Below are 12,089 nucleotides of genomic sequence, written 5' to 3'. Positions count from 1 at the left end.
CTTTTTGGTCATACCACAGCTTCTGGAGCTGTTGGTTGGCCTCAAGGTTTTTGGATACCTTTTCTATGTACTCTGCCATCCTGTAACGGAGGGCTAGTACATAGTCCACCACAATTTGTTTAGGTTCATGGAGTGGCCTCTCCTAACCTTCTTACACAAGAGCAAGTGGTCCCCTTACAAGATGGCAAAACAGCGTTCATATGGGGGAAAACCCTACTCCCTTCCGAAGCATCTCCCTGTAAGCACAAAGCAGGCATGGTAAGAGGAAATCCCATTTCCTTTTGGCTTTATCAGGGAACCCCATGATCATGCCTTGCAATGTCTTGCTGAATCTCGCAACAACGCCATTGGTTTGTGAGTGGTAAGTGGTAGTGAAATTGCAGTTCACTCCACACTCATCCCACAAGTGTTTCAGGTATGCAGACATGAAGTTGGTACCTCTGTCTAACACAACCTCCTTCGGGAACCTTACTCTGGTTAAGACACCAATGTGGGCTTTGGCTACTGCAGGGGCTGTAGTAGACCCAAGGGGAAATTGCCTCAGGATACCTGGTAGCAAGATCAACTACTACCAGTATGTATTGGTTTCCTGATGCTGTGGGTTATTCTATTGGACACACTATGTCCACACCAACCCTTTCAATAGGTAACCACAACCACTGGCAGTGGAATTAAGGGGGCCTTTGGGTGTTCACCTGTTTTGCCACTGACCTGACAGGTGACACAGGAGTGGACATGCTCCTTTACTTTTAAGGACATCTGGGGCCAGTAGAAATGACTGGCAAGCCTTTCCCACTTCTTAGTCTGGCCCGGACAGGGGGGAAGGGGATGTCATGGGCAAATGCGAGTAGAAACTCTGTACAGCTGAGGCACTACCACTCTCCTAGTGACCCCAAATTTGGGGTGTCTGGTCTCAGTATACAGGAATGCCTCCTCCCAATAGTTCCTGTGGGGGCCACTGACATCTTTTACTGTGCATCAGCTTGCTGTTGCAGGCCTTCAAGAGTTGGACAGACCTGCTGTTCAAGGCACAACTGTTCCCTAGAAGGTCCCCTTGGCCCAGGAGCTCAACATGGTAAGGTTTAACTCCCATGGGCAGAGTTCCTTCTTGGGGTGAGAAGTCCTCTCCCTGAGTAGGGGTTGTGAGTTTTTTTGGTGTTCAGAAGCTGGTCCCCCAGTATTCTTACCTTATCGAAGGTTGGGCCATTTTTCCAGGCTCCAACACTTTTCACCCTGTGTGTGAGTTTGTGCTCTGGTCTTCATACAAACTATCTCAGGAATTTGCAAAATGGCTGCATGGGTTTTCAGCTCTACTTCAGTCCATGTGGAGGTCTCCAGGTCATTTCCAAGCAGACAGGCGGCTGGCAGTTTTGGAGAGACCGCTGCTTCAGGCCAGTAACCCCACAATCCCTCCACCGGACCCCTTCCAGTCTAATGTCACCATAGCCATGGAATGGTCTGTGGGGACACTGTCAGCGTTGGTGACTTGATAGGTTTTTCCAGTCAGACACTGTCCTGGGAAAACCAGTTATCTTTTACCAGAGTGACACTGGCACCTGTATCCCTCAGGGCTTCTATTCTAGTCCCATTCACTAAAGGGTCCTGTGAGCACTTTAAGTTAGGGGACAAGACAGCCAAAGTGGCCAACTCTCGCTCCCGTTCAGGGATTAAAACAGCTTAGTGTGAACCCGGATTTGCTCTAGGCGCACTGCTGATCCCATCTGGAGATTTGCCACACCAGTGCTAACTGGAGGTGGACTAGGTGCATTCTTGTTAGGACAAGCAGAATCTCCAGTATGGTGTCCTACCTTCCTACAGGTGCGACACCAGGCCTTTAGGGGGATCAAACTGTGTACCCTTATATTCATCATTGAGCTGCGACAAATTCTATGTCAGGACCGGAGGCGAGGATTATGCTATCCTTTCTTCACTTTATTGAATAGCAGCCATTTGTAGATAGTAAACAGACTACTATTCCCACGAACCATAGGGAATAAACAAGCAAAAAGCAATAGAGCTTGTCCATGGCCAGAGTGTCCCATCTTCTGTCCAATCACAGCTCCCCCCCACCCCCCCAGGGCTGACAGACCTCTGTCTCCGTCTACTCTTCCTTCGCTGCTTGCAGCCAAGATAAGTCATGCTTTTTGCCTCTGTGTATGATATTTGCGTTGTATTCGTTATCTGTAATTGTGCCGAGCGGCGATTCCGCTATTGTTATTCTACTTGTGTCTCACGGGGCGCGTTGCGCTGCGAGCTCTGCCTCAAGCGGTTTCCCTCACGGCTTGTGTGTTAGCGGCACACGTGCACCACTGTTTGTGGTGGGCGCACTCTCGCCGAGGTTCCCGCTGTTTTTTCAGATTCTGCGGTGTTTGCTTCTTTTCCTACAGGTTTGTTTTCAGTGTGGTGCCGCAGCTACTCGGCGGCCCGCGTCCAGCCGTGGGAGCGTCTGAGCTCCCTAGCCGCTGTGCATTGGTGCTGCGGTGACGTCTGTCAGCCACCAGAGGGCGCCTGTGTGCACGCTCGCCCGCGGCATGCGTGCCGGTCTCGGCGCATTCAATGCGCTGCAGAGTCCGAAGCCGCATCGTCGTGGGGGGTTTTCCTGGTCTTGCCTGCTCTAGACATTCTTGACCCGGGTCTGTTGTTGCCATTAGGCAGTTATTGATTTACGCCCCCTTGAACGCCCGAAGGTTATTTTCTGGGTCTGTAGTCTGCCATTAGGCAGCCTGTGGCAGTTTTCTGCCCTGGGGGTCAGTACTTTTTAGGCTTCTCAGCATTGAAAACACTCTTGTACATTTCTGAGTCAGTATTACAGAGACACTTGAGCAGCAAAGTCCTCTGACTGGGCTCCCTCGGAGAAGTTTGCCCAATACGTAGCCAGTCGGATCCGCTGCCCCTTGAGCCAGCTACCCGTAATTGTCTTCGGGCAGAGTACCCCCCGTACATCCCTTGAGGGGAAAGTGGCCGTCATGCCCGACATTGACCCTAGAATGGGAACTTTTCTGCAAAAATTTGTCAAAGACCCTAAGAAGGGCATCAACAGGTCTTGGCGGGATTGCCAAGACAAGCTGCTTGATATTTTGGGGCCAGTTACCAAAATACCTGATATGGCCGAGGAGGCTAAGGCCTCGGGTTCCCTGATTTCCCCAGACAATCTTTCCTCATGGGCCCAACTATTAGTGGTGTTTTTGGGAAACGCCAACTGTGCGATATCTGAGCAGCGCAGGTCTCTGCTCATTAAGGTTGATCACAAGTTGGGGGACCTGGCCGACTAGGAGGCGGGCGCCATTGCTCAGCGTGGCCTCTTTGGTGAGCCTTTCATCAAGGAACTCGGGAAGTTTGTCAATACCTTTACCTCCCTCATCAGGGCCCAATCTATCAGGAAGGTGTTTCGCCCTCAGGTTTTCCGAGGGGCCGGACGAGGTAGGGGCCGCTCGTCCGGCCGTCCCAACCAGCAAAGAGGTCAAGGATCCTCCGGGCAGTACCAAGAACAGGCCCGCTTCGGCAACTTTTACCCGACGTGTGGACGACGAGGCAAGAACAGAGGCAGTAGAGGTGGCGGCGCCTCCAGCTCTTGCAGTGAGTGTTCTCCCTTCTTCCCTTCTAAAAGTGGGGGGCCGTCTGGTGAGTTTTTCCCCGGTTTGGACTTCCATCACGGGGGGACGCTTGGCTTTTGCCAACCGTGCGGGGCTTTCACAGAGTTTCATGGGGAACCGCTACAGCCCGTACCACCGCGCGCGCTATGCTTCTCTGCTGGGGAGGCAGAGTTGGTCGACCAAGAGGTTCGTCTCTCCTTCCCAATGAGGCGATTGTAGAGTCTCTACCTCACCCAAGGGGATTTCTCAGCAACCACATCCTGGTGGACAAACCGGATGGGGGTCAGAGGCCGGTCATCAATTTGCGAGAGTTCAACGAGTGGCTAGTTTACGGCCTCTTCAAGATGGAGGGTATCCATCTGCTGCGCGATATTCTTCGCCCCAACGACTGGATGGTGCGCCTCCACCTCAAGGATACTTATCTCGCGATCCCAATCTTCCAACCTCACCGGCGGTTTCTACAGTTTTGTTGGCGGGACAAGGTGTACGAGTTTGCCACTCTTCCGTTCGGCCTGTCCTCCGCCCCTTGGTGTTTCACCAAGGTTCTTCGACCGGTTATCGAGCGCCTCTGTGCCCCGGGCATGCGGCTCATTGTCTACCTCAACGACATCCTCCTGATGGCGCAAGACCCCAGCACCCTCTCTCGTCCCCTCCAGTCGGCGGTCAACCTCCTTCAGAGCCTTGGGTTTGTGATCAACGAATCCAAAACCTTCACAGAAAGTGTTTTTTCTTGGATTTGGACTCCGTGGAGGCCACCCTCAGCCTTCCCTCCCGCAAGTTGACTCATTGTGGGCCTCCTTTCGGCTTCTATACAGGCTATATTTCCTGGTCCGCTCCACTACAGAGCTCTTCAACGGCACAAGACTACGCATCTGCGACGAGGCCGCTCTCATTCCCACAAAGTGAGTCTGTCAACGGATGCCACAGAAGAAATTCACTGGTGGCTCTCAAACATGGAAGCGTGGAATGGTCGAGCCATTTGCGGTTCCGCGCCAGATATTGTTATCGAGTCCGACGCGAGCAGGTCCGGTTGGGGCGCGAGGTGTGGCGACTTCTCCACGGGCAGTGTGTGGTCTCCGCAGGAGCAACGGTTACACATCACCTGTCTGGAGCTGCTGGCGGGGTAGTTTGCGATCCAGTGCTGGACCAAGGATTCGATCCGGTCCGGTATCCTTCTCAAAATGGACATCTCAGCGGTTCGCTATATAAATCATCTCAGAGGCACATGTTCCAAAGCCCTCTCAGACTTGGCGGCACATTTTTGGCAGTATTGCCAGGATCACCAGATCTTAGTGTCTGCAGAGCATCTTCCCGGTCAGGACAACCAAGTAGCAGACTTCCAATCCCATCATTTTCACAACATGAGCCTTTGGAAGCTACATCCGGGGGTGTTTGCGGATCTCAGTATCTGGGGTCCCTTCTCAGTAGACCTTTTTGCATCTCGCTTGGATCACCAGCTTCCCCGATTCTTCAGTTGGAAGCCGGATCCTCTGGCGGAGAAGACAGATGCGTTCCTGCAGAACTGGCAGGAGGAAGCAGGTTATGCCTTGATCACCCGGGTGTCAGCCCAGGTGCGGCGGCAACAAGCGAGCATGGTGCTCATTTCGCCAATTTGGAGGTCGCAAGTTTGGTTTACGGTTCTTCTGGAACTTACGTGGGATTTTCCAATCCCTCTCCCCCTTTTTCCGTCTCTCTTTCTCAGTCCGAACGGAGTTCCTCATCCGCTGATAGAGCAGGGCTCCCTATCCCTGACGGCATGGCGGATTACAGGAGACGATGGGCGCTCCCGGGCCTTTCAGGAGCAGCTGAAAAGTTCATGTCCAAGGCCTGGGCGGACAGTACTGTCAAAAGATATTGTTCCTCTTGTAAACGGTGGTGTTGTTGGTGTCTGCGACAGTGTCGATCCCGTGGCAGCGGATGCAACTTCCATCCTCAATTTTTTGGCTGCGTTAGCGGTGGAGGGCTTAGCCTATAGGACCGTCAATACCTTCCGCTCCGCCATCTCTGCCGGCCACTCCCTCGTGGACGGGTCCCTGGTCGGGGACCGTCCTCTGGTTTGTCACCTCCTTCGGGGCATTCGCCTTTCGCTGGCTCCTGAACCGCGGTATTGCCAGTTATGGGACGTTAACTGGGTCCTGAACCTATTTCTGTCTTGGCAGATTACTTTCTAGGAAGGAGCTTTCCACGAAGTTAGCCATGCTCCTCTGCTTGGTCTCACGCAGACGGGTCTCGGACGTCAGAGCTCTGGACGTGTCTGGTAGAATTTTTTCCCCTGCGGGGGTTACCTTTACTGTCCGTAGGCGCACCAAGTGTGGATATCCTACCCGGCTTTCTCGGACTCCCCGAAGCTATGAGTAGTGGCTTGTCTCAAGGCCTACGAGGAGATGGCAGAAGAATACCGTCCTCCCGGAGAGCGACAGCTCCTCTTTGAGCTAAAGAAGCCCTACAAGGCTGTGTCCTGCCCCACGATTGCCCGTTGGGTTTGTTTTGTGATGCAGGAGGCTGGTATAGACCTCCGTATGTTTGGTGCTCATTCCGCTAGAGGGGCAATGGCCTCAAAAGCATTTACCCTGGGAGCTCGTCTAGAAGACATTCTGAATGCTGCAGACTGGTCTACAGACTCTACCTTTAAGCAGTTTTACTTTAAACCCGTTATTGATATGGCTCATTTGGTTGTGAGCAGGCTTTCAAACGAGCATAATCCTCGCCTCCGGTCCTGACATAGAATGAAAAATGTCCTTGCTATTGTAACGGAAAGTTTCAATTCTATTAAGGACTCGGAGGCGAGGATTATCCCACCCAGGGTACAACTTCCTTGTTGGTCTTCCCTCCCTCATATTGAAGTAAGTAAAGCATTTTCTGTTCCTTGATGTTGACTGCCTTGTGCTTGAACTTAAGTGACTTTTTCCGCAGGTTTGATCCTTAGCTATTTCTGTCGCTCACGCTATGCCTTTGCTCCCTGCAGGCGATTCGAGCAAACAAGATTCATGAAGCGTCTTTGATGGCTGACCGAGCGATGAAAGAGGAAGAGTAGACAAAGACAGAGGACCGTCAGCCCTCGGGGGAACTGTGATTGGACAGAAGATGGGACACTCTGGCCATGGACAAGTTCTATTGATTTTTGCTTGTTTATTCCCTATGGTTCATAGGAATAGTAGTTTGTTCACTATCTACAAATGGCTGCTATTCGATAAAGTAAAGAAAGGATAGCATAATCCTTGCCTCCGAGTCCTTAATAGAATTGAAACTTTCCGTTACGATAGCTAGGAAATTTTTCATTCTAGGGCCCAACCTTCTGAACAGATTTTTTGGGCCTTTAGAAGTCTCTTGGTTTTTATCTTTTGGTGGGGTGGGGGTTGGGGGGGGTGGAGATCACACCCTTTCCCCAGGGAAGGTTTTCTAACCCCTTTCTTTTGGTCTCCCCCAGTGGAAGTTCTGGTCATCCTAGCCTTGACCCAATGGTCTGCATTCTTTCCCCAATTCTTGGGGAGATATTAGATCTAGGTCCACCAGACACTGATGCAACGTTTCGTTTTTGCAATTGCTTAATATGTGTTCTTTCACCATGAGATTATAAAGCCCAAAACATTCATGTACCTCACTTCCAGTTAATCAACCATCTAGTGTTTTGACTGATTAGTCTATGAAGTCAACCCAGGACAGGCTTGGGGTTTTGTGAGCCCCCCTGAATCTAATTCTATACTATTCAGTTGAGAGTCTAAAGCCCTCTAATCAGCGTGCCATTCATAAGGTCATAGGACTCAGCATCTGCCCCAGTGAGGGTCTAAATTCTGTTGCTGCAGTTATCAGAGAATAGCTCCCAAAGTAAGGCTCCCCAGTATGACTGTCACTTTCCTCATTCCACAAGCTCTCTTAAAGGCTGTAAACCATTTAGTGATATCTAAAATAAGTTTACCCCTAGCTGTAGTAAGTTTTACATTTCTAAAAATACTAAAAGGGACTAAACCAAGGTCCTAACAAGACTTTTAAAAACTTTGAAAAATTGTCAAAACAAAAATCAGAATCCAAGTACAATTTAGAAGTTCTGTCACATGATTAGGTATTGGCTGAGTAGTCCAACAAATGCAAAGATGTAGACCCCACCGCTGATCCAATGTAGGAAGCTGGCTCTGTACATACTATACCATAATCTGCATGGAGTCCAGTGAGCCCCAAAGGCATGGCAGAGGTTAAAGTAGATAATACCTTACTCTCAATTTAGTGCTAGCTGGGATGAGCAGTTAGGCTTATCCGAGAGTAGTGTGAATACACTTGGTGTACATACTCATACAAGGCAGAAACACACACTCAAGGACGACTCCAGGCCAAGGTTAGTAAAACAAATCTTACTTTTTTACTTTTTATTTCTAGGAACCAAGTTGAACTCCGTTAAAGACAAGTAGACTTTTGTGCAATACTTTCAATTACTGTCAGTTGGTTTTGTATAGTATCAAACAATAATTTGCATGTGCATGAAAAGCTTTTCAATACAGAAAGATACTTTGTATGCAGGATCACACTTAATACAATTCAATGAGAGACCAATGCAATCCTATGGGAAAAGACAGGTGACTAACTTACAGGTAAGTAAGCGGTTCTCAAGTTCAGTCTCCGGGGTTCGGGTCAACACTTGGCCAGGGTCTGACCAAGGTAGGTACTGCACAACCAGCCGCACTGGGACTGCCAGGTGCAGAGGTCACTGGGCTCAATGTTATCCTATGGAGGCAGGGGGAACCTCAAAGAGTTACCGGTTACAGGCGAGTCCCTGAGGTTCATGGACATGGGTCCTGGGGATTAAGATCAGCACTGGAGGGGCCACCAAAGAGCACAGAGACTGCACGACTAGCGGTGCTGGGGCAGTCTGGTGGAGTGCACAAAGCAGGTGTCGGGCCCTGTTAAAATCAATGGAAAGCCTTGGTAGGGGAGAACGGCTGCAGGCTTAGTTTCGGAGATCGGTCAAGGATTCCCACAACTGGAGAGGTAAGTTGGATAGTGGTGGGATGTCGGGACACCATCTGTTGGGCACACCAAGGCCGGGGGGGCTGCAGGTGCATCTTTCGAGGTAGGGTTCTCACCCCAGATCCGGTCACAGGCGGGGGCACCCTTCAGATTGAGGATGCTGGCGTCGAGGGGGAGGGCAGGAGAGGCCCTCGAACGCTGGATTGCAAGTCAGGATCACCGGGGAGACCTCACTGGGTAGATGGGCCACCTGGACTCAGGCCGTGGGCATCAAGTGCAGAGGGGTGCAAGTGCTGCGGATCCGGCTGGATCCGGAGTCTTTGTGTTGGTTTCTTGGCTGGACAAATCCGGTGTCCATGGGAGACAGGAGTCTTTGTTGAAGACAGCACAGGTCCACCAAGGTTCCTGGGGTTGCTGGCTGTAGGCCACGCTGATTTCTGAGGGCAGGGTCGCTGGCGGAGGAAACAGGCCGGTAAGGCTGGGTTCATGTCAGTTGCCTTCTCCACTGCTGAACGGCTCTTTGGTCGTTCTTCATAGGTCATTGAATTGGAGGGACAAGGTTCAGGGGAGTTCTCTAAATTTAAGGGCGTTACTGTGGTCGGAGGGCAGTAGCCAATGGCTACTGTCCCCTAGGGTGACCACACCCTTTGAGTGCCTCCTCCCTATGGGGAGAGGCGCACATCCCTGTTCTTATTGGGACCAATTCTCCAATTCAAGATGGAGAATTTCTAAGAGAAGGGTTGACCTCAGCTCCTGGCGACACTAGCAGTGTGCCCGGCTGAGTTGGACACTCCTACTCTGCTTACTAATTCTCCCACCTGTCTTGCCACCAAAAGTGGGCCTGGACAGGGGGAATGGGCATCCCTACTAGTAGGAGTTGCCCAAATCAACACACGACAAGGTGAGCGCCTTTGAGGCTCACCGTTAAATGTTGCTGTTCCTGCCAGGGGAAGGTGTAAAGCATCTCCACCCAGAGCAGGCCTTGTTCCTGGCCTCTGAGAGTACAAAGGCTCTCACCCCATGAGGTCAGAATCCTGTCTGGTGGTGACTGGCAGGGATCAGTCAGCCAATACACTAGAACTTGGTTGTTTTTAAGGGGGCACCTTTAAGCTGCATTCTGAATGCATTTTATAATAAGTCCAACACTGTCATCAGTGCAGGTTTATTATACTGAGACGTTTGGTAAACAAAAACTACAGTTTTCAGTAAAGCCATCATGGAGTTGTGGGGTTCCTAATGACAAACTCCAAGCCCATGTACTCAAAACGGCTCACTACACTTACGATGTCTGAAAATAGCACAAACACTGTAGGGGCACATTGCTCATGCAGCTATGCCCTCATCTGTGGTATGGTGCACCATGCCTTAGGGCTGTGAGGTCTGCTAGAGGGGTGACTTACCCATGCCACAGGCAGTGTTGGGGGGGCATGGCACACAGTGAGGTGTGTCATGTCAAGTTTGGTTTGCACCAAGGCATGCAGCCCGCAATGGCAATGTGTGGGTGTTAAAGTGAGGTATCTCAGAGGGTGGGATAATTCATGCTGCAGCCCTTTAGTGGCCCTCTCTGGTCACAGGGCCCTTGGTACCAGTGGTACATTTTACAAGGGACTTACATGTGGCCCAGAGGTGTGCCACTTGTGGAAACAAAGGGACAGTTTTGTGAAAGAACACTGGTGCAGAGGGCTGATTAGCAAGGTCCCAGCACACTCAGTTGAGCTGGCATCAGGTATCTGGCAACAAAGTTCGGGGGAAACCATGCAAAAAGGGGCACTTTCCTACAAGTAGATATTTAGATAAGCAACACATTCTTTAAATACTTTGTCAACACCCTTTTGGTTCTCTGCTCACCATCTATAATTTCTCTTGTATGGTTTACATTTCCAATAGGTCTACAATTTGCTGGATAATGAGGGATAAATTAAAATAAAGAATGTTACCTTCTCTCCCACTCTGCATATCAACGATTCAAGTCTATCTTCAATTTCAACTGGTTCAGATGTTCTTCTCCTTTTGTGTGGCTGCCCACCACCTTAGAAAAGGAACAAACACAAGGTTTAATTAGGTTAAGCAAGCTGTTCAAAATGTATTTAGACTATGGCACTGCACATTTAAACAAGTATTGGCAAAGCCAATAGGTCTCGCCTTTGGCACCGGTTTGCCTTGCCAATGGTTTTTAGTGATGTTGGACACTATGGGTAATCGCAAACATTTTCCTAGTGGCAAAACAGTAGTCTAGTGTGGCCAAGCACCTCATTAATACTAGCTGGGTGGTCGTCATTGGAGAGGTGGATGGAACATGGGTGTAGCTGGTGCAAAGAAGCTACAAGGTATAGATTGTAATTAGGAGATACTTTGAGAGTTTCATTCTATACTACCAATGAAATGATTCTCCTAGTTTGTAGAAGAGACAGTTTTGACAACACTTTGTTATGCTGTATCTCAGTCGCTATACAGCTATCGTACCCTTGCGTAAACCTGGGTTGATTGCTATTTCTACCATTAACAAGGAGAGTGTGTGAAGAAAGCAACTTGATTATTGAACCCAAATTAAATAGAACCTTAGGCCTCACAATTTCTTTGTTCCTTTATTCTCTTATCTGTAAAGAATTAGGAATAGTTAAGAACCAGCTCAGTTAAGCTAGCATGAGCTACAAACATTGAGAAAGACTGCCTGCTTTGTCAAGACTTGGCAATAAGTGTTGCTAATAAAAGCAGCATATTAGGTGGTTCATCTAATTGTTGATATATTCGTGCAAACACTTACATAACTGCTTTTAATTATCACTCTTTATATTCATTTTTGTGGAAAGTCCTCTGAATGTGTCCCTGCTCTGTTTTCAGTGGGTCATATTAACATCAGGTATAATGTTTTGTTGAGATGTGAATTAGAGATAATATAGTAATTTCCATATAGGCTTTACTGGTGGAAGTCTTTTTGGGTAGGTTAGTTAACCCGTAATTCTGATGTAAAACCTGAGAACTGTGCGGCAGATATTTGAGCAAATACTATTAAAGTTCATGTACGCTGCTTCTTCAAAATGTGCAGAGACAACAGGATTGTTAAAAGTGTACCAACAGTACTCACATGCAAATGACATTTCGCAATTGGTATGCACCAGTGGTGCCCTAACAATTTTCATAGGGGGGTTACAATTAATGTTACATTACTCAAGTCAAAGGGATTGTAATGAATATATTAGTCCCACAAGGAACAGAGTAGCAAATGTATTAAGCAAGAGGGAACTAAGAGTGTAGTATGTAGTTGGTGGTATATTTTTGACCACACTGGTGCAAATATAGTATAAAATATGGTGTTGTAGTGCACTATCATTTCCAGATAACATATTCCAATGAAATGCCTACTAAATTTGCAGAGACCTGCAGTTTTATTGATAAAACTATGCAGCGCACAGAGTTTATGAAGGTTTCATTTGCCCATCACTAACGGTATGAATTAATTTTGTTTCTATTAAAATCTGTTCATCACCCTTCAGAAGAGCAAAATATGTGCTTCATTTGCGTTTTCTTCACTGCTAA

General features: G+C 48.9%; 1 protein-coding gene across 1 annotated transcript in view; it reads right to left on the bottom strand.

Moving 5' to 3' along the window:
• NCBP1 (nuclear cap binding protein subunit 1) overlaps positions 1–12,089 on the bottom strand; it is a 614,484-nt gene that overhangs the window by 560,294 nt on the left and 42,101 nt on the right. The window contains exon 2 of the mRNA XM_085636602.1: positions 10,490–10,581. Coding sequence (XP_085492728.1) covers positions 10,490–10,581 — 92 coding nt within the window. The remainder of the gene's footprint in view (positions 1–10,489; positions 10,582–12,089) is intronic.

Source organism: Triturus cristatus, chromosome 2_1 (genome assembly GCF_964204655.1).
Source record: "Triturus cristatus chromosome 2_1, aTriCri1.1, whole genome shotgun sequence".
In the NCBI taxonomy this organism is placed as follows: domain Eukaryota; kingdom Metazoa; phylum Chordata; class Amphibia; order Caudata; family Salamandridae; genus Triturus; species Triturus cristatus.
The sequence above is the reverse complement of the archived record's forward strand: the minus strand, read 5'-3'. Positions and strand labels throughout refer to the sequence as shown.